The sequence below is a fragment of the Vulpes lagopus genome, chromosome 6, assembly GCF_018345385.1.
Source record: "Vulpes lagopus strain Blue_001 chromosome 6, ASM1834538v1, whole genome shotgun sequence".
NCBI lineage: Eukaryota > Metazoa > Chordata > Mammalia > Carnivora > Canidae > Vulpes > Vulpes lagopus.
The window spans coordinates 4,548,305-4,574,118 of record NC_054829.1 but is presented as its reverse complement, the minus strand read 5'-3'; the positions used below and the strand labels follow the sequence as shown (position 1 = coordinate 4,574,118).

At 66.7% G+C, this 25,814-nt stretch overlaps 1 protein-coding gene across 6 annotated transcripts in view; it reads right to left on the bottom strand.

Annotated features, from left to right (window-relative positions):
* Positions 1 to 25,814, bottom strand: part of BEGAIN (brain enriched guanylate kinase associated) — a 45,472-nt gene that overhangs the window by 2,088 nt on the left and 17,570 nt on the right. For 3 of the 6 annotated variants that reach the window (XM_041758173.1, XM_041758175.1, XM_041758174.1), the window contains exons 2-7: positions 24,385 to 24,413; positions 9,218 to 9,307; positions 5,612 to 5,773; positions 4,235 to 4,301; positions 3,100 to 3,207; positions 776 to 859 (exon numbers count right to left, since the gene is read on the bottom strand). In XM_041758173.1, coding sequence (XP_041614107.1) covers positions 776 to 859; positions 3,100 to 3,207; positions 4,235 to 4,301; positions 5,612 to 5,773; positions 9,218 to 9,307; positions 24,385 to 24,398 — 525 coding nt within the window. In that variant the 5' untranslated portion in view covers positions 24,399 to 24,413. Of the gene's footprint in view, positions 1 to 775; positions 860 to 3,099; positions 3,208 to 4,234; positions 4,302 to 5,611; positions 5,774 to 9,217; positions 9,308 to 24,384; positions 24,414 to 25,767; positions 25,774 to 25,814 lie in introns of those variants that run through there. The other 3 variants (XM_041758177.1, XM_041758178.1, XM_041758179.1) reach the window with 2 other exon arrangements.

Sequence of the window (25,814 nt, the reverse complement as noted above, 5' to 3'; positions counted from 1 at the left end):
GGGAGGGGACCGCCCAGGGCCTCTCAGATGGCACCGCGAGAGCCGGCTCCTGGAACCGTGTGTCACAAGCTCCTGAGATTCCCCGAGGGTCCCCAGACACCCCCATCTCCCCGGCCCCCCACAGCTGGGCTCTGAAGAGCCCCGAGGGTGGCCCAGGGGCTGACCTGGCCCCTCTTGGGGCTGCAGGCCCCTTGGTTCCTCCCAGCCCCAAGGTCTGTCGGTGGCACCCCTGCCGGGTCACGAGGCCTGAGTGCTCCTGAACAAGACAGACTCGGATGCAACACAGATGGACGGCACGGGCGCCTGGTGCCTCGTGGGGTGTCCTGCTACTGTGATATATTTTGAGTGTTGCCGGCATGGCCCAGGCCCAGGGGAGAGGGAACATGGACCCCCCAGGCCTGGGTGGGGGCAGCCGGCAGGGGTGGGGGTCCACAGGCCAGTGTGGCTTTGGCATCAGGGAGCCCTGATCTCTGAAATGGGCGCAGCCATTGTGCCCAACCGAACCACAGGGTTTCTGTGAGGCTCACCCGGGCCCCTCTGCCCCGTCAGCGCTCAGCGGGTAGGGGGCCTGGAGCAGCCCCCAGAGGAAAGCACGGGGACCGGCAGGCTGTCGCCGCTGGGTGAGGAGGTGTGTGTGTGGGGGTGGCCCCTGCACCGTAGTCAGAAAGGGCGGGGTACTTGCAGGAGGGAGGAGGGCCGTGACTCGGGCTCTCCAGCACCTTCCCTTGGGGGGGCCTGGGGGCGAGGCTGGCCCGGCTGGGGGTGCTCGCGTTACCTCGGACACCTTATGGACCCTGCCGTAGGTCTGGCTGCACTGAAGGAGCTGCGCCGCTAGATTGCAGTCCTTCCTGTAGAGCTCCTGGAAGACAAGAGAAGGCGTTTGGGGCAGGCTCGCCCCTTGCCACGGTCCTTGCCACGGTCCCTGACACCCAAGGCCCAGTGGCCAACACAGACCAGGTGGGGGGGTAGCTGTGCAGCTGGCAGGGCCTCACGCCCTCGCCTGCAGAACGGGGGCCTCCGTGCTGACCTGGGGCTGCTGGTGCATGGGGAGGTGGGGGCAGCGGTGGAAGGAGGGCCTCCGGGGGCCCCCGAACCCCCAGAAGCCCCAGGCACGGAGACCACACAGGGAAGCGTGTCGGCACAACAGGTGACAGGGAACGTGCCCACAGCCCCTGCTTCCCTGCGTCTCAGACTTGCTCCACGCATCCCCGCTGCTCAAGTGTGGTCTGCTTATGGGGGTGGCTGCAGGGCGGGGTGAGGGTCAGGGTGAGGTGGGGCAGGTGACCTGTGTGACCCAAGGTCCGGGCAGGGACTGGCTCAGCGTCCTTAGCTGAAAACAGATGCAAACAGTAGGACTCGAGGGCATTTGGTTTCATCTTTGGAAAATCTCTGTTGCATGTGCCTGTGGTTGGGCCTTGCACTCCCGCCCCGACCCGGGATCCTCGGCTGGGAGGGCGCTAGGGTGCACCGCGGGGCCCCAAGAGCTCAACCAGGATCGGGCATCCTGCAGCTCAGGCAGGCTGTGGGAGGCAGGGGCACCTCTGACCCCTACCCCGCTCCTGGAGGCTCCCCCACCTCCGCCGTCTGTGCTGAGGCCGGTGCCCCCAACTTGGGCTGCAAAGTGGAGAGACACTGGGTCCCCAGCCTCCTCGGTGTCTCCTGAGGCCCCAGGAAGGGCACGGTTGGCTGAGAGCCAAGAACTGGCCCCCCTGAGGCCCCAGGCCGGCTGCCCCCGGCGTCAGAGGGCTGTGAGCACTGCCTGGCCGGCCCAGGTCTGCCAGCGCGTCCCGGGTCACTCAGGCTCCCTGCGCCCTGTGCGGCCTGTGCTGGGGCCTCCCCATCTCTTTGCCCTAAACTCCAGCCCCGCTCTCCCCCCATGGCCTGCCATCTGGGGCTTCTCCCCTCCGGGCTCTGAACCCTGCAGTTGGGCGGGGCCCTTCTCTTCCCCCACACCCCACATCCACAATCTCGGCTAATGCCCTGGGTTCCACCTTCGACACAGAACCAGAACCTGAGCCCTGCTCCCCACTCCACAGGCGGCATCCTGGCCGAGCCACTGTCCTAGCCACTGTCCTAGCCTGGATCGCAGCCACCGCCACCTCCTGGAGCCTCCCGCTGCGGCTTGTCCCTGCAGTCTGTTCTCCGTGAGCCCAGAAAACTGTTCGGTCCAGTCATGTTATTCCTCTGTTCAAGAACCTTTGGTGGCTCCGTACTTCACTCACAATAAAACCCAGGTTCCTGGGACGCCGGGTGGCTCAGCGGCTGGGCATCTGCCTTCGGCCCAGGGCATGATCCCAGGGTCCCAGGATCGAGTCCCACATCGTGCTCCCTGCAGGGAGCCTGCTTCTCCCTCTGCCTGTGTCTCTGCCTCTCTCTGTGTCTCTCATGAATAAATAAAATCTTAAAAAAAAAAAACCAAAATAAAACAAAAGCCAGATTCCTAGAGCAGCCTGCACAGCATGGCCTCCTGTTCTCTTTCTGACCTCAGACCCTGGGCTGCTCGCTGCCCCCGGGACCTCTCTGGCCCTTCTGCTGGTCTTGCAGACCCTCCTCTGCCACTCCGGTGCCTTCCGCCTGCAGGAAGGCTCTTCCCCCTGGGGCCAGCTCTCTGGCCCCTTCCAGAAGGACCCGAACGACTCCCCAGCGCTGTCTGCTGGGTGTCTCTCCCAGGCGCGTGAAGCACTTCTAGCGCGTGGCGCGGCCTGCCCATCCACCGTGTTCACTGCTTCCCCGCTCAGGCGTCCGCTCCACGTGGGCAGGGGTTTTTTGCCCGTGTCATTCACACCACGTTCTCACAGCCCAGGAGGGCCTGGCAAGAAGCAGCCACCGTGAGTGAACGTGCGGTCAGCCGTCGGGAGCGTGGCGCGTGGCTGGGCCCATCTTGTGGGCCCTTGGAAGCGGGCAGCCACGCGGCCCTGAGCCCCACCGGGGCCGGCGGGGCAGGAGTCCCGAGTGAGCATGCTCGAGCCGTTTCCTTCCAGCACAGTCTTCCCAGATGCCCTCGGCAGCGTATCTCCGGTGAGGCGGCCCTGTCCTCCCACCTTGCCCGTGCCACCCCCCGAAGCCTGGAAGCCCCCGGGTCACAGGTGCAACACTCACATTGTCCTCCGACAGCTTGTCGATGGTCACCTTGGCCTCCAGCAAGTGGCTGTTGAGGGCGACGATCTCGTGGCTCAGCGCTCGCTTCTCCTCTTCATAGTGCTGGCCCTGAGGCGGGGGTGGAGGGTGTGGGAAGGAGCCGCTGGGGGTCGGCCCCACAGGCCCCCCGGGTGCCCTCTCGTAGTGATGAGGTTGCGCGAGACCAAGGAAGGTGGGAGTAAGGGCACTGACCACAGGTTCAAATCCACTTGTGCTCCAGCACCGACGAGCCAGACGGCCTTGGGCGGGTCACTGCCTCCCTGGGCCTGTTGCTCACCCGCGCCCCCGGCGCCCCCGACGGCTACGGCCTGCCCCCGGAGTGCGCGCTCCGCACCGGCCCGTCCCTGCCCCCGCCTCTTCCTTAAGCCTGTCCTCTTGCAGCCTCCAGCTGAGCTCGGAAAGCCCAGGGTCGCCTGTCTCTGCTCTGGCAGCAGGTGCTCGACACCCATTGGTGATTTTCAGAAACAAAGCGAGCCCGTAACCAAACGAGGACGAGGGGGGACCTCGTATCGGCCCCTCCCTGACGCCAGCCATTCGAGACCAGGAGGCCAGCGCCACCGCCACCATCACTCTCGTCCAAACTGAGGTCTCCACAGCCTGATCGACTTAAAAAACAGGCGGCACAGCTGAGGCCACGTGCAGATGGCGTGAGGGTCTCTGCCCGCGCTGGGGTCAGGGCAGCACCGTCTCCCCCATTCTTCACCCAAAGCCGGGGGGGCCCCATGAGAGGCACAGCTGGGCTCAGACATCCTTCCGGCTTACCCAGGGCCTGAACTCAGGCCTCTGTCCCACCAGGTCTGAGTCCCCAGCCCAGGCCTCCCTCCCACAGCCCCTTCGCACCTCCAGGTCGGGTGATTACACCATGTCCTGGAGGCTCACGGGGCAGCTCGGAGCCCTCGGACTTCCCGGTCCTGACACCCAGCCGTTCGCAGCAGGAGGGGGTGGGAACTGGCCCAGGCCCTGGTGGGGTGCACAGGCCGGGAAGCCAAGCCTGTCACCAGCTCCTGCACAGTGCACAGGCAAGAGATGACAGCCCGGCTGGTGGCTCACCACCGGGGTTCCCGGCTGGGGGTGCTGGGGCGGGGCCGGCCCTCACCATGCGGTACAGCTTGTCTTCCAGCTCCTGGTTGATCCTCTGCAGCGCCATGTAGTTGCTCTGAATCCTGGAACAACGGGGTCGCTGCTGGGCCAGGCCTGACCCCGCGTGGCCCCCACGGCCACAGAGCCCACCGAGCAGGGCTCAGCTGGACACAGCCCCCCGCCCCCGCCCCCAGCCCACCCACTGGTGCCACCCTGGTCTACTTGCTCCTCTGCCTGCAGCAAGAAGCTAACTTGTAGAGGCCTTTCGTGGGCCAGGGTCGAGGACCCCCTGGAGATGAAAAGGGAAGACCTGTACTCACAAGCGGCTCTGTCCGGTCCTTGCTCAAAGCCAGCTTACTCACATTTAAACACGGTTCTTGCAAGCCTGGCTAGGGGGTTTATATTCAACAGCAGGTTAGCAGGGCAGAGACTTAGAGCTGGCCACGCAGTGGGCCCTAGGCCGAGTGCTAGGGACACATGGTGGGTAAAACACGCTCCCCCACCCCCACCCTGCAACCCTAGAAGAAGGGGGAAGGTGGAAGCAGGTGTTGGGTGGGTGTCGGGTGCCATATTTCTACTACTGCTGTGTACTGTGACGGTGGAGGGGGATTTAGGACAGTGTCCGTCCTCTTGACAACCTGTGTCCCTGTGTGCCCACCGGTACTGGGGAAACAGCCTCAAGGTGCTTAAAGCAGAGAGTGGCAGAGGCGACACCTTCACCGAGGTCTGACTGCATGGCCTAAGCCTGGTTCCCACGAAACTAGATGGGGGAGGGGGCCGGTGGGGGGCAGACAAACAGCCCTCCTGGCAAATCCCGTCTGGGGCCAGCACCAGCCCGTGCACTATAAATGTTTAAAATAAACCAAGCCAATGGCAAACTTTGCATTCAGTTGCTGTCTTCCTCAAGGCTGGAAAGCGTGCAGCACGTTTTAGGACAATATCTTAAATACGCCGAACGATCTTAGGGAAGTTTGGTTTGTAAGGGAGTGAGTAGTCGGTCCGGCACACCTTGCCCACCTCCACTGGCTGCCACGCTGCTCAAGGGGACGGTCCCTACACACTGGTTCCTCCGCAGGGCTCAGCCATGGCTTTTCCTATCAGGCTCAGGGGACGGCGGCTGGGGCCCCGGTGGGCCCAGAGGGGTCTGGAGATGGCTGCATGTGTGTCCCGCTGCTGTCCCCCCAAGACCAGAGGAGAGGAACGAACAGGGGATAGAGGGGTGCCTGGGAAGAGCCTGTCCCGGCAGCAGCCAGACGCAGGGTCAAGTTCTGACTTGGCCGCTCTTGGCCCTGCAAGAGGAGCTCGTCCCACCGGCCGGACCCGCCGCCCGGGCAGGCCGGTCCACAGCTCAGGGGGAGGCAGGGCCCCCCTGGAGGCAGGCCCCGCCCCGTACCTGCGCAGCTTCTCGGTGACCTTCTCGAGCTCCTCCTGCGCGCGCCGCAGCTCGATCTCCAGGTAGTGGCGCGTGGAGTCGAACTCGGTCTCGAGCTTCTCGAGCTTGTGCGTGGTGTAGGACAGCCGCTTGCGCAGCTCGCCCTTCTGCTCCTGCAGCGCGCTGCAACGACACGCGGCGGCGGGCCGGGCCGGGGCGCTGAGCGCGGGAAGGCGAGCCCGAGCGGCCGCGCCCTGGGTGCGCCCCGACACCCCCGACACCCCCGCGGCGCCCGCCTCCTGCAAACCCCCCGCGCAGGCCCTGGCGGGGGTGGGGACGGCTTCAGGCACCTGGCCTCGGGGCCTCCGGAGGGCGCGGCTGGCAGGGGGTGGGGGGGCTGGCGGGGAGCCGCGGTCCAGCAGCCTCGGGGCGGGGCCTCCCCTCCCCCAGTCGGGCGCAGCCTCGCCGCAGGGGCCGCGGCTGCACACAGCTCGGGAGGGTGCACAGCCCCGGCCTGCTCACGTCCCGCCTCCCCCAGGAAGCCTTCCAGGGCCTCAGCCCCAGCTCTGGAGGCTCCGTCTCCCCAGAGACCGTGTGCCCCTCTCCGCGGGGTGATGCTGCGCCCCCGCCCCAGGAAACGAGACCCAGGACAATGGCCCGCGGCCGGCGGGAGGGGGAGGCAGGAGGGGCAAGCGCGGTCCCAGGAACTCCCCGGGGGGGGGGGGGGCACAGCCTGAAGGGGTAGGGGGAGGCCCTCCTGAACACACGCACCCTTCAGGCGCCGCACCCGGCTGCTGGCCCAAGGCCTCACCTGACCGTGGGGCCGGCAGGCGGGGGCTGTGCGGTGGGTGCCAGGCTCGCGTGGAGCCAACATTCCAGCTCTGGTCAGCGCACTCCCCCCAGCAGCCCCTGGGCTGCAGTGACAGCCTGGCGCCCGGGTGGCGGGGCCTCTGCAGGCCGGCACACAGCCGTGCTGCGGGGCTGCCCACTATCCGTTCCGGCCTTGGCTTCCCCCTAGAAAGAGGGGACTGCCCCCACCTTGCCCTGTGGACACAAAGCCCAGACTCGGAGAAAAATTATGCCCAGAGAGGTGCCCCGGTCCGGGGGGCGGGGGGGGGGGGTGGCAAGTGAGCCCACCTTTGGCCAGAACACGTGGATGCCCCCAGGGGACGGTCTGGGGCCAGTGCCCTTTGGAATGATAATTTCTGGTGAGTTTGCTGTGACCAGGGAGGAGGGAGTACACAGTGCCCGCCCCAGACTGGCGCATGGGAGTGGGAGGGGAGTCCCCGGGTGTCACGCTGAAAACCTGGCGACAGGCAGGGCTGGGAGTCTGCCCAGGTGTGGTGTGGGACCCTGGGCAGGAGCCTGTGTTCTCAGCACCTCCGAGGCCCACACCGGAGTGAGGGGACCGGGGCAGGCAGTCTCCTGCAGTCTCCGGCCCAGTGTGGAAGCCACTCGTGTTCCCACGGGCACACACCCAGCAGATCTCAATGAAATATTCCTGGACTCCTGCCCAGGCCTACATCTTTTTAAATAAATAAAAATTAAAAAGTTGCCTACATTTTGAGAACCTCAGAAAAGGGGGGGGCAGGTTCCCCCCGGGGTCAGTCTCCAGGGAGGATGCAGAGCGTTCATCCAGGAGAGCCCTGCAGCAGTGCCCACGGCTGCCCACGCAGGTCTGGCCGCCTCCTCCAGGCAGCATGCCTGACTGCCCCACCCTGCAGCTACAGACCCACCCAGATGGTCCTCGGCCCCCAGCCTTTCTCCCCCGTGGGGGCTGCAGGTCCACCCACAGCCCTCGGTCACAAGGCAGCAGCCCACCCACAGCCCTCGGTCACAAGGCACAGGTGGGGTCTGCACCCTTGGGAAGAGGTGAAAGCATCATCCATCCACTCGCGTGACCACCCAGAGCCAGTGACCAGCCACCCGCAACCACAGCGCGCACCCCGCCACCATGCAGACTGCCCACTCCTGATGTGACCGGCCACACGTCCCCCCAGACCAGACCGCCTTTCCTGCCCCCCACCCTGCAGCAGCCAGCAGGGCCAGCGCGGCCCCCGCCCGGTAGAGCCTTCGGTCTGGAGGGAGACCCACGCGAACACGGAACAGGTTCCGTGGTGGGACAAGCGCACAGCAGGGCTGGGAGGAGGGCACCTGGTCAAGGCCTCCCGCATCCCCGGCAACCGCCGCAGTGAGCTGGGGCCTTCCGGACCTACCGGAGGCACCCACGGCACCCCGGCCCCTGGCTCCCGCGCCCCCCAGCCCTCCGTCACAGCGGATGCCCAGGCCGGCGGCCGGAGCCCACCACAGCCCCCCATCCCCGCCTGCACACCCCTCGGCCTTGCCCAGGCCCATCAGGGTGCTGTTTGCACGGCCCCTCCCTCCCCGCACAACTCGGGTTGAATTTCCGCCCCCCCGCCACACATGGGGCCCCCCCACCCCCACCTGCTTGCATCTCCAGTCCACTCCCCCCGTGTCCAGCCACCCGCCGGCCCCTCCGCCCATGGCCCACGGCACTCACACTCCGTGCGTTCAAGGCTAACCCCTCCCTGGCCTCTGCCTCCCCCACCCCCGACAAGGGACAGCTACTCTCGGTCCCCAGTCAGACTCCAGGAGGCCATGGGGCCTCCTTGCCCCTCGTCCCCTCACAGCCGGTCACCAAGTCCCAGAGATCAGCCACTCAGAAGCTCTGGACATGTCCCCTCCCCAACCTGGTCCAGGAGGGTCCCAGGCTGGGTATCGTGGGGTCCACGGTCACCTCGTGGCCGTCCGTCCCTGCCAGCGCTCTCCCCTCCCGGGGCATCGACCTGAGCCCTGCCTGGCCTCCGCCTCAGTGTCCCCGTCCGTGAAACGGGGACATGCGCACCCACACGGCAGCCCGCGCTGGGGGCTCATCAGAACCACTGAGAGACGATGCCAGGGGCAAGTACCACGTGGCCATGGGCCTTCCAGGCTATGGGAATCCCAGGGGGCGGCTCGGGGCCGGGGCCTCGGCTTCCCCCGTCGGAGCGACGAGTGTGCTGGGGAGGCCCTGGCCTCTGCAAACAGCCCCTCGACAGACGCACGGGGAGGGTGCCGAAGCCCTCCGTGCCCAGACAAGCCGTGCCGCGCCCTCTGGGGAGGGGTCAGGGTGCGAGCGTAGGACACCCTTCTCAGACTGTCGCCTGCTGAAGTCACCTTCACTTTGACCTGTGTCTCGGTGAACTAAATGAGGACGTGCACCTAACCTGGTGGGGCGTGTGTGGGTGACGGGGTGTTACCCGGTTCCTCCCTGGCCCCTGGAAGCCCCCAGAATGCTTTCCCGCCTCACGGAGAACGATGAGCTCATGAGCGCGGGCCCCTCCCAGGTGCGATCCCCTCCGGCCATCCACCAGGAGCCCCTCCTGGACACCCCGGGGCGGGCGCGGGAGCCCGAGGATGGAGCCTGGGCTAGGGCTGGGGGTGCGGGCCGTGGGGGCTTGAGAGCCTTGCCTCTGAGACAGATGGCACGAGGGCGTGTGGCAGGGATGTGCTGGTGGCCCAACACCCTTCCCCATCTGGCTCGAGTGAGTGGACGCACACACGGGAGGGATGTCTGGGGACAGACGCAGAGACACCAAGGAAGTGGGGAGACACCAGGTGTGTTACCTGTCCCAGAGCGAGGGCGAGGACCTGGCCAGTCGGCCCTGCAGGATGCGGGGCTGCCCGAGGCACGAGGGCACCCAGGGGCTGCGCAGCCTGTGGGCGAAGAGGACAGAGCCGCTCAGCACGGGGGTGCGGGCCGCACAGGGCCGCCGTGGGCACGGACACAGAGAGGTGTGGAGCCCGCCCCCACACTGGGCAGCGGATCCCCGGGTCATCAGCAAGGTGTCAAGGTACAGGAACCAGAGGGGGGACCCCGGCCTGTGCACCTTCTGGCTGGAGCCTGGCGGTGGCACTGCGTCCCACCAGCGGCAGGGGCCCTGCCGGCAGGTCTCAGCCTCAGAGAAGAGTCACAGGGGTAGGGTCACCACAGCAGGACCCCGTGGCCGGAGACCCCCAGGGGGCATGGGGCATGGAGGGACAGTGACATCAGGTCCCACCTGTGCTGGGAGGCTGTGAAGGGCTCATGCGTCTAGATAGGGGAGGGGGTCCTGGGGGCTGAGGGACCTGGCAAAGGCTAGGGGTCCCGGGCAGGGCCCACTTCACCCTCCCGGGGACCCCTTCTCACAGTGGGGCCCCTTGTGTCTGTGGCCGGGCTGTGGGTGGGCCGGAGGGGAGCAGAATCGGCTAAATGGATGCGGGAGGGGACCCAGGTGTGCCCTGCCCTTCTTTGGTGCCACCCTGCTGTGGACACCAGGAAACGCCCCCCCACCCCCCGCAGTGTGTCCAGGACGCCCCGCTGGCCTCGCCGGCCCCAGAGCCAAAGCCTGATGAGAGGATGCAGCCCCCGCAATGGGCTTCCAAACAACGCTCAGAGACGCGGCCTCTGATGGAGCCGTGTAATCCCTCAAAAACATCTGTGGACGGACGGCCACGAAAAGCAAGGCAGCGAAAGAAATGTCGTGGTGGGTGGTGGGTTCTGGGTAATTTGAGCTTTTTCTTCTGCACTTTCCTAGATTTGTCATATTGCCTATAGTGATGAAAAAGCAGCGGGGGAATGTATTAAGGATCAAGTTTTGCACACACAACCCCCCAGAAAATGACCTTACGGGCTGACTTGCCGGCTGAGCTGGGAGCGGGGGGCTGTGGCCCGGGCTCCGCGCTGTATGCGGTCACCACTCCCGCGAGCCCCTGTTTTCCCATCCGTGAGATGGGCTGCCCTTGGCCCCGGGTCCCCGAGCCCGGGCGCGGTGGGCAGGGCACTGGCTGGGCCTCCGGGTGGACGGGTCACCCCAGAGACCACCCTCGGCCAACGACCCCCACGCTGCCGAGTGCGTGGAGCAGGGGCAGGACGAGCCGGGCTCCAAACCCCAGGCCTGTGGGGTCCCCCCCCAGGCCCTCAGCCAGTCCTCACTCCAGAGGGCCCCCCCACGGAGGGGGGCTGGGGCTCCTGGCAGGCACGTTTCCAGAAGAGGAGGGGGAGGCTGGGGCCCAGGGAAGGGGCAGGGCTGGCGCCTGTGGTCACACGCAGGGCATTTTCTGCCGACGACCCACTCCTGTCCTGACACAAATTCTCATTCCCAGACTGAGGCTGGGGGTGCCCCCGACCCAGAGATGAGAGAACGAGAGTCCGGGGAGGCTGAGCGACTGTCCCAAGATCACACAGCTAGTCTGGGATGAGGATGGGATGAGATCCAGATGTGCTGGCCCCTCCTGGGAAGGGGGGCAGGGGGCAGGGAGGGCCGCCCCCGCCCATGGGCCTGCCGAGGTGCTGGAGCGGGGAGACAGCGGAGGAGGGACTCACGGCCTCTCCCTGGGCTCCGCTGGCCGGCCGCCGGCTGTCAGCAGGGCCTCGGCCCCGGGGATGACCACGCGGTGTCACCCCTGCTGGGCACGCAGGGCTGCCTTCCCGCCCTGCTGGCAGAAGGGCCTGGCGGCTGCTGGGCAAACAGATGGACGGACGACGGACGGTTGGCCCAGTCCATGTGCCCTGAGCCCCGGGGCCTTGGTGATCCCGGGCTCCCCTTGGGGACGTGGTGCCCTGTGTGTCTGGACATGGGTCTGAGAGGCACCCGGGGTCCTAGCGGGGCAGCTGGCGGGGCAGGGTGACAGGGGATGTCTGAGCGCCCCCCAGGGACTAGGCTGGAGCCCCGCCAGGCCAGCCGCCAGGGCCTGGGAGCCCGAGGGCATGGAGGTGAAGGGGCACTTCTCCTTCCCATTTCCCCCTTCAGGCAGGTATGGACGCCACCTGTGTGGCCACCTGGGGCTGCCGTGACCTAGCCGGGGGCCGAGGGGGGGCCACGCAGCCACACCTGAGCCCCGCACACCAGGCCCCCTCCCCACTCCCCGCAGGAAAGGACCACGGCCTCTGCACCCCTGTCTAGTCCCCCAAGTGCGGCCGCACTCACACCGGCCCCCCAGGCAGCTGTCTGTGCTGTCCCCTCTTCTGGGAACATCCTCGCCTCCTTCTCTGAGTCCCCAGAACCTCTTTTTTCTTGCGAGGCTCTGTTCAAATGCCACCTCCTCCAGGAAGCCTTTCTTGGTTCCTCCTGGCTGAAATTTCCCTCCGTCTCCAAACCTCTCCCCCCTGATGTCCGTGGCACCGCGTGCCGTGCTGGGCACGGGGAGGGAGGCACGTGGGCTCCAGGAGCCCTGGGGTGCCAGGAGGGAAGCCTTCCCTGCTGTGCAGTGTGGACAGGGTCACTGGGTCAGGTGCGCCCCGGCGGGGTGGGCGGGAGTGCGTGCAGCGGCAACGAGGTAGGGCGCCTTGGTGGAAGGAGTCCCAGGGCCCCTGTGTCCCCGCGTCCCCACCCCCCAGGACGGCCGTCCCCTGGGCTGGGAGCGCTCAGGCCCCACCCAACAGTCATGCTCCAGCAGCGCCAAACTGCTTGTCATTGCTCACATGCTGCAGGCAGCTTCTCGTCTTGGTGACTTTGTCCCCGTGTCCCCTCTGCCAGGATCGCACTCCCTCCCTCCTGCCCTGGGTTAACTCCTCCGCACCCGGGGCCTGGTAGCGGCGGGGACCCCGACACCCCAGCTGGCCCCCAGGGGGGCGGGACCAGCCGCTGCGCGCAGGGCCCGGCCTTACAGGGGCTGAGTGGGCTCCCCGAGCGTCCCGGGCCAGGGCACCCCCCCACGTCCCCATCCCTCCCCACCCGGCAGCCGGGCGCACGTCGGGGAAGGCCAGCCACAGCACCCGCTCAAAATGACCCCACGTCTGTCCGTCCGGAGCCCCTGGTCCCCGGGACCACCACGGCCCTGCCCCTGCTGGTGTGGTTCCCTCGCCCCCCCTGGCCATCAGGCTTCCCCCACCCCAGGGCCTTGGTCCCTGCTGCCCCCTGGCCAGGGCCAATCTCCCCGGCTCTCTCCAGGCACCTGCCCCCCCCGCCAAGCTCCTCATCCCAGGGACCCGGCTGTGACTCCGTGGACCAACCTCCCATAGTCTCCTGCCATCCTTGGTGCCCCCAGCCCCGGGCACAGCTGTGTGAAACCCTCAGGGGGGCCTGCGCGGACCCTCCACAGCAGGAGCCACAGACAGTCCCCTCAGGACCTCGGTGTCCCCCTCCCGCCTCCGAGAACGTCATGTGCGCAGCCTGTGTCCGTGTCCAGCGGCCACCACTCTCCTGCCTGGCACAGAACAGCCTTCCCTCTGTCGCTCTCGCCCTCGATGGCTGCTTGGCCGGCGCCCCCCCCCCACTGTCCTCTCGGGGAGCCTGCCCTGGCTGCCTCTCCCCAGGGGCAGGTGGGCATCGACGCTCCCCCGACAGCTCCAGAGCTTTCCGAGCGCCCACCCTGCCCCGGTGCACGCGGACACCTGCCCATCGAGTGTCAGATGGCCTCAGAGAGGAGGTGTGCACCACACCCATTATACAGACGGGGAAACTGAGACTCAGGGCAACCAAGGGGCGGGGCACCCCTGAGGTCGCACAGCCCTGCGGGGTTCCATGCCAACCGCTCTTCCCCCGGACGCTGAGACAAGATTTTAATGCAAACTGCACTGCTCTGTGGTCGCCGTCGCACCTCGTCCCCCGCAGCAGGCTCCCTGTGAGGGCGGCCTGTGGCCCTGGTGGAGGCGGGGACGGGAGCCCAAGACATGAGGCCACCCAAGCAGGGCCCAGGGCAGACGGGGCGCTGGGAGCCCCACAGGGCAGGCCACCTGTTTCCCGTTGGGTCTGGGGAGAAGAGCTCGGGCCCCTGCGGGCACTCAGACGTCAGCTGACCCCGGCAGCACCGCGTGCAGAGATGGGGACCTGAGGCCTGGCTGTCACTGCGGCCACCAGGTCCCGGGAAGGTGGCACGCAAGCGTGCAGGCGCGTGTGTGCCAGTGTGTGTGCACGGGGCAGGGAGCTGTCAACGGCGCTGACCCGGGGCCCACAGCCCGGAGGGGTCGCCAGCTCCAGCTAGGAGGTGGAGGGACTCCTCGAACCCAACGCCTGCCGGGTCCTGCTCTCTCCTGGCCCCGGGACTGAGGTCACCGTGGGACGATGGCTCCTGCCCTCCCCATGGCCCCGGTGCTGTGGCTGTCCCGCTGCTCCCTCCTGCTTGACCCGCCTCACCTCATCATCAGGTGGCTGCAGCCCTGCTCCTGCCCCCCCCACCCCCCGCGGCCTAGTGAGCCCTCGGGGGCTGGGCAGGCCCCGGCAAGTGGACAGAGCAGCTGCAAGGAGGGGGAGCTCGCCCCCTCCTGCTCAGCTCATCCCTTCCTGGCTCTTTGGTTCACTCTAGTCACCTCTTCCAGGAAGCCCCCCTAGACCTCCCGCTGGGTCAGAAGCCCTCTTGGCTCCCTGGTCCCGGTCTTACAATGCAGGGGGTGCCGTGTGGGAGCAGGAGCTGCATCTGCTCCTCCTCCTCAGGGTCGCACAGCCTGGTGGCCACGTGCTAGAGGTGCCCATGGCTTCAGGACGGCACAGTGGCCCTGAGCTCCCAGCTGCCCTTTCAGGAAAGGCCCATCGGGGGGGCCTGAGGACTCTGCCCCCAAAGAGGAACAGAGATAAACAGCAGGGCTCTGGTGGGGGCAGAGCTGGCCGCCAGCCCCGAGTCCCCTCAGTACCCCCTCTCCGCAGGTCACTTCTGTCCATGCTGGTCCCAACAGACCTGGGTTACAGAGAAAGACCTCGGCCCTGAGTGGCCGCGTGACCTGAGGTGTCACCTCTGAGTCCAGCCAAACCCAGGCTTCCCGATGCCCAGTGTACAGCTGTCGACCCCTTCCGGCCACAGAGGCCTCTGGACAGATGCTGTGTTGGCCTCTGGAGGCCGGCTGGCCGAGGGGACCGTCAGGGGCACAGAGCACGGGTCCCCAGCACATGGCTGGCACATGGACATGCGTGACTAGCCCTTGCTGCAGCCATGACGGAGTGGGGGGGATGCTGTGGAGGGCTTGCGCTCCCAGGGCAGAGGGGAGGACGCAGCCCAGCTCCCACACCCACAGGGACGCCCCACTTGCCTTCACCGAGGCCAGCTCCACTCAGTGATCCCACTTCTGACACCCGGTTCTCTCCCCAGCTCGCCACCAGGACACCCCTCCATCCGCCCCCCACCCACCTTGTCCCCGTGCACCACTTGCCACATCCCCTCCCCGTCTCTCCCTTCGAGGTCGGCCCCCTCCCCGTGGACAGCAGGAAATCAGAGCTGCGCTACGGGCCTCACTTTCTGCTCAACTGATCGAGTGACCCGGAATCCTATCACCTCCGCCCCCAGCCCCACTCCCAGCCGATGACCTCGCTTCCTTCTCCCCTGCGGAAACGAAACCGCCCAAGGGAACTTCCACAGATGTCAGCAGCAGGTGTACCCACCTACCAGCATCTGCCCCGACACCCGGCACGCCCGCCTGTTACTACACACAACCCGCCAGGCAGCCCTCCGCCCACTCCAGGCCTGGCGCAGCTCCTCTCGCCTCGCTCCTGAGCCACCCATCGCTCCCTCTCTTCCAGATCATTCTCTCCCGGGCAGAGGGAGAGTTATATCTCCTGCACTGAGAACAACCTTCTCTTGACCCTCTGGGTACTGTCACATTCTCTGCTCCATGGGAACACTCTCTGTCCTCACTCCCAGGTGAGCCAGGACCGCTGTGCACCTGGCTCGGGCCTGTCTGTCCTCACTCCCAGGTGTGCCAAGACCGGTGTGCACCTGGCTCGGGCCTATCTGTTCTCACTCCCAGGTGTGCCAAGACCGGTGTGCACCTGGCTCAGGCCTGTCTGTCCTCACTCCCAGGTGTACCAGGACCGGCATGCACCTGACTCTGGCCTGTCCCTTCTCAGAGCACAGTGACCTGCGTGCTCAGCAGCCACGGGCACAGTGGAGCCCTCCTCCTCCCACTAGCACCTCTTCTCAGAGGTCCAGAGGTGAGGACGTCCTGGCCTGGCAGGGGCACGCTGCAGCCCAAGGATGGGCTGACCTGAGCCCAGGCCCGGGGGAAGGGTGGACTAGGCGGTGGCTGGGATGTGCGGATCCGGAGGCAGAAGGCTCTGAGAGCAGGCCCAGTGTGTGGTCCTCAGGGCAGCAGAGGGGGGGACTGGCGGTAGGCTTGGGCTTGGGGCTGTCCCTGGGCGGGGAACCAGCAAGGGGAGCCCTAAGGAGGCCGCCTCTGGAGGGGTGGGAATCCACGCGGTGGGAAGCCCCCCATACACCCCTGCCCGGTGCCCCGTTCCCCAGCACCGGGCTCAGCCGGCCTGGGCTCTAGGGGGCCTGGAAGGTGGGCTGCGCACACCTGGGCCCGGGCCCCTCCCCTGCCCCAGGCCACACCCCCCCCACCCGGAGTCAGCCTGACAGCTGGATGGAAGGGCCGCGGAGCTGATCTGACCCCGTAGGCAACGAGGGGCGCCCCGTTAACCCCCCAGCACCGGCCGCCGGCCCCGGAGACAGTGAGCGGGCGCCTCGGGTGGGCACTCTGGGATCGGGTCCTGACTGCCCCGCGAGGACCCCACGCAGGCCTCGCTAAGTCCACCCCGCCGGCCGCTCCCGCTGCAGACAGCCGCTCGCAGTAAGTGGGTGGGCGGAGGGCCCGGCTTCTGGAATTCTGGGGTTCGGGAAGGTTATCAGAGCTGTGGGGGGGTTTATCAGTGACCCCGCGCCACGGGGGGCGTGGGCAGCCGCCCCAAGGCTGTGCTGCCTCGATGCCCCACTGCGCTGGGCCCCTGGCCGGCCGCCCTGCGGCTGCACCTCCCCTCCGCACCCCTGCTCCTCTCCAGGCCACAGGAGACAGGCCCCAGGGGGCAAACCCGTTAGCCCTGGGCGGGAAGGAGCCGTCTTTCTGGGCTCCGGGTTCCCATGTGTAATCAAAGCCCACTTGTGACCACTGTGGCCTCCTAGAAACTTCTCCCCGAGATCACGGGCACTCCTCAGTCCCCTGGTGAGACCCACTGTGTGCCACCCGCGTGTCCTCACCGAACTCTCATTTCCCCGGGCGCCAGGCGCTGCCCCTCGGCACACAAAGGAGCCGTGGCCGGGGGTGAGGGCCTGTGTCAGGGCCAGCGGCCTAGTGGTGGCCACCAGGATGGCCTCCTCTCGCCAGGGCGACCCCTCCAAACGTCACCGCAGGTCCCCCAGCCCTGGCCCTCACCCCCTCCCGCCAGGACGGCGCACACAGAGGCACAACGCCTGACCCTGTCAGCCACGAGGGGCGTGGGAAGGGGGGCTGAGGACCCCGGGACACCGGGCCCCACGTCCTGCTGCCGTCACCCGACGCCCATCTCGTCTTCGCCATCGCAGGGAGTGGCGACTCCGTCAAGACGCACGCCCCGTCGCTGCCCCAGTGCGAGCTCCCCGACCGGCCCCCCGGCCCCACCGCTCGGCCCGAGCACAGGGACGGGAGAGAAGCTACCGTCAGAGGGGCTGGCAGGTAACAGCCAGAGCGTGAAGCACGTGCCGAGGTGCATGGGAACAGCGTCACCCTCGAAACAACCTTCTAATGTAGGCGCTACTGTTCCTGTGCCCACTTTACAGATGCAGAACTGAGAATCAGAGCGGTTCAGAAGCTCGCCCAAGGCCACACAGCCAGTAAGTGACAGAGCTGGGATTCGAACCCAGGTGAATCTACTTTCCTAACCACAAACTTCATCAGGGAGGCTTTGCAGAGGGGTAGGGACTCAGATGTGCTGTGAGGACAGGAGACTTTGAAGGGCAGGGCAAGAGAAGAGGGAACAGTCTCTGTAGAGGGTCTCTTTGCAGTGCCTTGAATCCCAAAGGGAGAGCTCAAAATGAGGTAGTCACTCACACCATAGTAAGAATTAGCCTGTAAGACTTCCTCCTCTAGGGTCAGGTTTACAAGTGGGACAGAGAGCCTTGGGGGCCCCACTTAAGGAGGTCCCTGCTCTGTGCCTGCTCGGTAGGGTAGAGGAGACAAGAGGTGGAGAGTAGGCGGTCTGGAGGGAAGGGACCAGAAACCCCAACAGCAATCCTGGACACATCAGATGGATCTCAGCAGGTGGAAAGTCCCCAGGAAACCTCTCCTTGAGTTGGCAGGTTCAAGACCATGATGCCAGCCGGTCCTTCATCCCTCAGAGCACCTACTGCGTGCCCGTCCTGCCCAGGGAATGGCGATGCCCTCCAGGACGGGCCTGCCCAGAGCAGGTGTGCAGCAGGGCCACCCCAGGCCGGGGGTGAGATGGTGGCCTGTGCGTCCCCAAACCTGCCCTCCCCCTGCAGCTCTCCCATCTCAGGTGACAGCGGCTCCACCCTTTGCTCAGGCCCAAGACCCAGGAGTTGTCCTGGGTGCCCGACCTTGCCTCGCACTCCACACCCAACCCGTCAGGAGACCCTGTCCGAGCTCCTCCCAAATACTCCAGGGTCCTCCGCCCACGTCCAGGGCCACTGCCCCGTCAGAGCGGCCATCACGACTCTCTGGGTCCCTGCCTCCCAGCTCTGCACCCTCACTGCACACAAACCCGACCACGCCATGGTCCCCCGCTCACCCCGAGCCTCCATCTGCCCCCCAAGCCTCCCCAGCCCCCTCCTCACTCTGCTGGGGGTCAGCTCCCTCCTCTGCACCTTGACCTGCTGCTCCCTCTTCCCGGGGCTCTTCCCCCGGCCCCCCTGCACATGGGCATGGTGACCCTTCACCTGCTCAGCCCTGCACTCAGGTATCACCTTGGAGGGGGGGGACGCGGGGCTTCCCAGGCCCTGCTGCCAAAACCCCCACCCACCCATTTGGGGGGCATTTTTGGTCTCCATAGTTCTGGTCACTGTGATATTTATTTTACAAAGTTTTCCATCTCTCCTAACTAGAGGAATTTTGTTGTCACGGCTGTATCCTCGTGGCCACGGCAGCCTCCAGCAAACAGTGGGTGCTCAATAAATATTTGTCAAGTGCACGATCGATGAACAAATTAAATCAACAGTGACAACCCAGGGGGCCAAGGCAGTGGAGACTCCTAGGTGAGAGAAGGGGGTCTCCGAGGGGGGTGTGGAGGGAGGCAGGACAGGCCACCTCGGAGTGACCAGCGGGGGAGGGTGCAGGGGGGCTAACAGTCACCTGGGTGGGGATCTGGAGCTGTCAGTGGTTCGCCTCTGGCTCTGGGCTTCAGGAAGGGTGCTGGCATGGCCCTGAGGAGGGGGGACGCTGGAGGGGGTGCCAAGAGCCTGCTTGTCCCTCGGGACAAGTGTAGTGGGCACCCACAGGTGAGCAGGCTGCACCATCTGGTCCAGACCCAGATGGGACCCCTCAACTGGGCGCCGCCAGGATGCTTGGGGGGCTGTGGCTCTCCTGGCCCCCGAGATCCGCACACATCCCTTCCTGCCTCTGGCCGGTCTCCCGGGGGCCCTCCAGTGTGGTGATCCCTCACGGAGGGGAACACCGGGAAGGTGGGGCTCAGCCGCCAGGTGAGGACAAGCCACGGACCCACCTGTCCCCAGGCTCCTGCTGCTGGTCCCCCTGCCCTGCTCCTGCTCCTCTCTCAGCAAGACACCCCCCCCCCAACTGTTGAGGCCAAGTCCCTCCACCAGAGGCCCTGGCAGCTCTGAGGGCCTCTCAGGGGGTGATTAAAAAACAAACAAACAAAAAACACAACAGTAGTCCCAGAGGGCCAGGGAGTAGGGTGAGGGGCACAAGTGCTCCCAACACTCCTCTTCCTGGGGCGCAGAGGGGAGAAGCCCCCCTCTCCGGCACTGTGAGCAGTGGGGAGAGGCCGTCCCACCCCTCCTTCCTCACTGTCTGCCCCCGTACAGTCTCACTCAAACGCATTTACTGAGCACCTACTACGCGCTAGTTCTGGACAAGGGTTCGCAGTGGGGGGAGACAGATAGTAAATAAGATAAAGAAATAAAACAAAACGCTAGTCAGGGGCAGATCAGGACGGCAGGTGAAATCAAAGCAGAGAAGAGGCACAGTGGGGGGTTAATATTATAAATGGAACGAGTGGTCAGGAGACCCCCCACCGCCGTGACATTTGAAAAAGATGTGAAAAGAGGGAAGGCAGGAGGCACGTGCTATCTGGGGAAGAACATTCCAGGTAGAAAGGAACAGCCTGTGCAAAGGCCCCGGGGCAGGAGCCTGTCCAATGTGTTTGAGGATCAGCAAGGAGGTCAGGTGGCCAGAGGGAGCCAGTGCAGGGAGAGTCCCGGGAGGGGAGGCCAGTGGGACTTGACGTTTCTGACACGACCTGACGTCTGTCTCTATCTCCAGGATGTCAGGCTGGGCTTTTCCCAGTGTCTCCAGCCTGGAGAACAGCATCTGGCATGGGCAGAACCACAGCAAGTAAGGGTCCTATGAGCGGATCAAAGAGTGCAGGCCCGAGCATCGGGGTGTCCCTGTGCAAAAAAGCTTTGCAGAAAGTAAACACCTGACACATTCAACAGAATTAAAAGCAAGAATTTGTGGGGCCGCTGGGTGGCTCAGGCTTGGGGCGTAATCCCGGAGTCCCAGGATCGAGTCCCACATTGGGCTCCCCGCACGGAGCCTGCTTCTCCCTCTGCCTGTGTCTCTGCCTCTCTCTCTGTGTCTCTCATGAATAAATAAATAACATCCTAAAAAAAAACAAAGAAAGTAAGAACTTGTGTTCATCGGAGGACCATTTAAAGGGCGGGAAGCAAGCAGCCGCTGGGAGCTGATTCGCACGCATGCAAGCGACAAGGACCTGGCCCAAGATCACCCACAAGCCAGGAGGACGACCTGGTGGGAAGACACGTACAGAACTTATGAAAGAGGAGCCCCCCAAGAGCAGTAATCCAGGGCCCAGTGATGAGCGCCACCCCAAGAAATAGCACCACGGCCACCCCCTGACGACGCCAAGTGCCGGGACGCTGTGGGGAGACACGGGGCCTTCCAGGGCCCAGGCCTGACTGGGAGAAGCACCCTCCAGAGTGTGGCCTCCCCTCCTTCCCGACCACGGGCCCTCCTGCTCCGGGGCGTACCCCCTGCGAGGCGGCGCTCGGTCCCCAGAACACCTGCACGGGGGTGGGGGGTGTCCGGCAGCGCGCGTGCCAGAGGCCCAGGAGGGAGCCGCCCCGACTCCCCCAATAGCGAATAAACGGGCGGCAGTAACGTCACTCACACGTGCAGCTCCCCGAGAGCGCCAGCTGTGGACCGCCCCCCCAAACACGCACACACGACGTTTCTGATGAAAAAAGGCCGGCCTGCAAAGCACAGGCTGGAAGTTTCCACGTATGTGAGGTTCCAGGCCAGGCAAAAGGAGACTCAGTTAGGGGTGCCCTTAGGTGGCCCAATCCGCTTGGCAGGACCCGACCTGGAGGCCTCTGGGGAGCTGGAGGGAGCCGTGACTGGGGGGTCCCGGGGCGCCCCTGGAGGGCCAGCGGCAGCTCTGGTCTTCCGGACCTGGGTGCCCCGGGTGCCCCGGGTGCCCCGGGTGCCGGCTCTTCCTGAACGCCATCTCTCAACCGCACGGACGTTTATTACCTTTTCTCATGCTCATCACAGTTCACAACTTTGAAAAATTCTAGTTGGGGGGAGGGAGGGGTGGCCGCATGGTGGGAAGAGCTCTGGTTTCCTGGGCACCTTCTCTGTCCCTGCGGCGGCTGACCCACTTTCCTACACGACAGAGGGGACGGGAGCCCGCGCGGAGGACAGGGCTTGCCCAAAGGCCTGCGGCAGACAAAGTGGCCACAGCGGGAGCCAAGGCAGAGGGGACCCCGTGCAAGGGAAGCAGAGGAGCCGATTAATGTGAGGATTAGCGGCCGCTCCGAGGCGGGACTCATGGACGTCCCTGATACCCCCGAGTGTCACAGGAACATCTGCTGAGGCTGTCAGGGGGGGGGGGCTGAGCGAGGGCAGGGGTACGCGGGATGCCAGATGACAGGTGGCCAGAGCCGCGGGGAGCAGTACAGGGGGCCCAGGGCTGCAAAAATCCTGGGGTCGCACCCAGGCTCTGCTGGGAGGGGCTCCCCTCTGGGGCCCTCCTGGGACCCACATGCCCCACCCCTAACCCATTTCCCAGAACGCACCCCTGCTTCCTCAGGCCTCCTCAGCCCTTATACCCCTTGGAAGGTCTCTCTGGTCTGTCCTCCTTGAAAACTCCTATTCATTTTTCAAGCCTTGGTTCAAGTCCTCCCCAGCCCACCCCCCCCCCCCCCCCCCGCCACTTCCAGGAAGCCCTCCCTGAAATCCCAACCCAGAGTCCCTGGCCTGGGATCCCTGGGAGGATCTACTGATGGGCCGGCGTCCCTGTCTGCTCTGGGGGTTCGCCTGGGTCTTACTGGGTCTCCGCACCCGAGGCAGGTGTTGGCAGCCAGAAGGGGAACGGTTCCACTCAGGGGGGCAAGGGGCAAGAGAGTACAAAAGCCACGGAGAAAAGGTGTCTGGGAGAACAAAGAGTCTGTCGCGTGGACAAGAAGGCAGGTGGAAGGGCGTTCTAGGCAGGGGCACGGCAGGGGCACAGGCAAAGGCAGAAAGGCTCGACAGCTTATTTGGGACTGGGAAGGGGGACTTCAGTATGGGGTGGGTGGTGAGCAGAGGGAGTCGGCTGAGGGGCCAGGACAAGGGGGGCCCAGTGTATACCCGCTGCAAAGGGAGCCACAAAGGGGGGGGTCCAGGTGACATGGTCATTTGCTCACTCATCACATATTCCTTGGACCCTCTCACGGGCCAGGCTTGGTTCCAGGCACCACAGTGCGGGTGGGATGGCAAGTACCTGGTGGGGCAAAGGGCCTGCCTGCCGGGGTCAGTTCAGATCCCCAGCCCCGGCCTGCAATATACAGAAACTGCATTCCAGTGGCAGGAGGCAGGGCCCGGACACAGGGTCATTCTTCTGGACACCCCCAAACTCCTCCAGTTGGATCACAAATGCATCTTCTCCTGCCTGGGGAACCCACCACAGTGTGGTTCAGATGCCCCACAGCGAACCCCCACCTGGGCCCCTGCTACAGGCCAGGTCTCAGGTGAGGCACATCATCCTCCCAAACAGCCCTGCAAAGTGGAGGTGACTGGGACATCTGCTTCACAGATGAGGAAACTGAGGCCAGAGACTGGATCTGTGCAACCACAAGCACCATGACCTACCCCAGCTGACCAACTTCCCCTACATTCCTCTGGGCCTCTTGGTCCTAGACCCCTGGTACTAAATTTGTAGGATAGAACCCTATAGGGGCAGCCCCCGCACTGGCTGGGAAGGAAGGGTCTGGAAAGACCCCTGAGGCAGCTCTGAGAACACTAATGAAGTGAGAAGAAGACACCAGGGGACCCTCCCCAGTTCTGGGATGCTATGCTACGTCCTGGCCCCATGGGACCCCCATTCCCACCAGTTTCAAAATGTTGCCTCAGCTGAAAGCCCAAGTGGCCCAAAGCAGCCCAGAAGCCTAGGCCCTGGCTACTGCCGCCAGCCTTTGGGACTCGACGCAGGGAAGCCCTCAGCCCATTTGGCAAAACCACGCCTGGTCCCCTTAGCATCTCAGGCAGTGGACCTGCCCAGGTGGCTCACCTGTCCACCTGGCTCACCTGCCCACCTGTGTCCTCTGTGTCCCCACTGCCCAGCACACAGGGGTGGGTGCTCAAGAGCCTTGGCTGGGCATGGAGAGCTAGACAAAGAGAAAGAGAACCACCGACGGGCCCCCCCCAAGCTGGTCTTGGGGTGCCCTCTGGATGCTACCTTTTCCTGCAAGCCCCAGCTGAGTTAAGTAGTGTCCCCTTCTTCATGGGACCCATCCCAGGTGGGGATACTGGTGAGATGACAGCCAACATGGGGTCCTGAGGAGGGCCCAGGCCTGAGGTCAGAGGTCTACGCTCGTCTGCGTGGCCACAGCCAGGGCTGTCACTCCTGGGGCCTCCCTGGCCCCACCTGGACCACGACCGTGACAAGGTGGGCCTGACTGAACACCAGATTTTGCATCTGAGCTCCTCTGATCCGAGAGGTTGGCCCCCTCCCCCCAGCCCAGGACAACTGTGTCCTTGCCCGGCTGGACCCACAAGGCAGGGCTGCACTCCAGCTCAGTGGCCAGGAGGTGGCCCTGCGCTGAACATCCAGCGAGCCGCCTCTGCGAGCCCACCTGTCCCGGGCTCCCACCTGGGCCTTCCGCACGGAGCCACCGCCCGGAGGGTCCGGGCCTGCTGGGAGGGCCCCAGGGCTCTGTCCCCGGGCCAGTGGGGCATGTCCCAGAACGAGCCTGGGCTCTGCTGGCTCCCAGCCTCAGCCTCAGGGGATGTGAGCGCCGCGACCCAGGCCAGGCCGGGGAGGAGGGGTCAGGGGACCCCCTGGCCCTCGGCAGGCGCTGAAGCCTGGAGCCTGGAGCCGGGCCTGCTGCCCACACGACCTCGGCTCAGACTCGGGAAGGAAGACACCGAGGGCTGCGCCCGGAGTGGGGTCGGGCGCCGGGACGTCCGGGGGGAAGCCGAGCATGTTCCCATCGGCTGAGCCCCCCCGCCTCCGGGAAGCCCGGGGGAGTCCACGGAGGCTGGAACTTTAGCACCAGGAGGGAGGCCGCAGGGGACACTCCCCAGACTCGCGGGATTCCCCCAAAATGGCTCCAGGACGCGCCGCCTGGGCTGGCCACCGCGAGGTCTCCATCCCCCACCCCGCCCCCACCAGGCGAAACTTAAAAGCTCAGATCCAGGAACTGTCAGCTGGGGGCGGGGGGGGGGGGGACCCGGCGCGAGCAGGGGCGCGGAAGCCCGGAGGGTCGCGGGGGACACGGAGTGGGGCACGGAGGGGCACGGAGGGGGGCCCGGGGCCCCGGCCCGGCGGAGGAGTCCCCGCGCGGGGCTCCCCATTGTCTCGCGGCGCGCGCACCCGCATCCCCCGCGCCCCCCGCCCCGCGCCCCCCGCCCCGGCCCCGGGAGCGGCCGCACTCACCTGAGTTTCTCCATGTCTGCGGCAGAGGCCTGCGAGAAACCAAAGGAGACGGTCAGCGGCAGGAGGCGTGCGCTCCGCGGGGCCGGGCGGGGCGGGCGGGGCGGGCGGGGCGGGCGGCGGGGGGCACCGCGCTTCGGGGGGCGGCCGGCCCGGCCCGCGCGCCCCGGCTCCTGCCCCCGGCTCCTGCGCCCTGGGCTCCTGCCCCCCGGCTCCTGCCCCCGGCTCCTGCGCCCTGGGCTCCTGCCCCCCGGCTCTTGCCCCCCGGCTCCTGCGCTCCGGCTCCTGCCCCCCGGCTCCTGTCCCCCCCCGCACCTGCGCCCCGGCTCCTGCCCCCCCCCCCCCCCCCCGGCTCCTGCGCCCCGGCTCCTGCGCCCTGGGCTCCTGCCCCCCCCCCCGGCTCCTGCCCCCCCCCGCACCTGCGCCCCGGCTCCTGCGCCCTGGGCTCCTGCCCCCCCCCCGGCTCCTGCTCCCCCCCCGCTCCTGCGCCCTGGGCTCCTGCCCCCCCCCTGCTCCTGCGACCCGGCTCCTGCGCCCTGGGCTCCTGCCCCCCGGCTCCTGTCCCCCCCCGCCCCCGGGCTCCTGCGCCCCGGCTCTTGCCCCCGGCTCCTGCGCCCCGGCCGCCCGCCCGACACTCCGGGGGCGCGCGGGGCCGCGGCCGAGTAACAGGTGAGCCCGCCCGGCCGCCGCGCGCCCCGGCCCCGAGTTACGCCCCCCGGGGGGCGGCGGGGGAGGAGGCGCCGGCCCGGGGCGATCCCGGGCTCGCCCGAGGAAGGGGGGCCCGGCCCGGCCCCGTTAACTCTCCCGCGGCCGCGGCCCGGGCCCCGCCCGTTAACCCTCCCGGCCCCGCGCTCCCTCCCGGAGGACGCCGAGCCCGGAATCGCAGAGATCTCCGGGTCGGAGGATGTTCGAATCCGGGGATCGGGAGCCACGCGGGACCGCAGGACCCGACACTCACGCGATCCGAGGGGGGCGGCATCTGGGACCGCGGACTCCTGGGGCGCAGACCCCGCCGCCGCGGGATTCCGGGGCTCCGGGCCTGGCTCGCCCCTCCCGGCCCGAGGGATTAACCCCCGCGCGCCCGGCCCGCCGGCGGGGCTCCCTGCCGGGCTTGCGCAGAGCCGCCCGCGCGCCCGGGAGACCCTCCCTGCCCAGCCCCGCTCGGCCGGGCACCCCTGGGCGCCGGCCCGGCCCCACCCGCGCGCGTTAACCCCGCGGGCGCCGGCGGGCGGCACCGCACTTCCTGCGCGGGGCGGGGGCGCGGGCGCGGGGCGCGGGGCGCGGGGCGGGGGCGCGGGGCGGGCTCCCGGGGCCGTCCGCCCTGTCCCCGGGCCGCCACGGGCCCTCGAGGCGCGCGGGGGTCCGAGCGCGGGGACCCGCACACACCTGGGAAGACTGATGACTGCCCATCCCGGATCCCGGCCCCTCGCTCC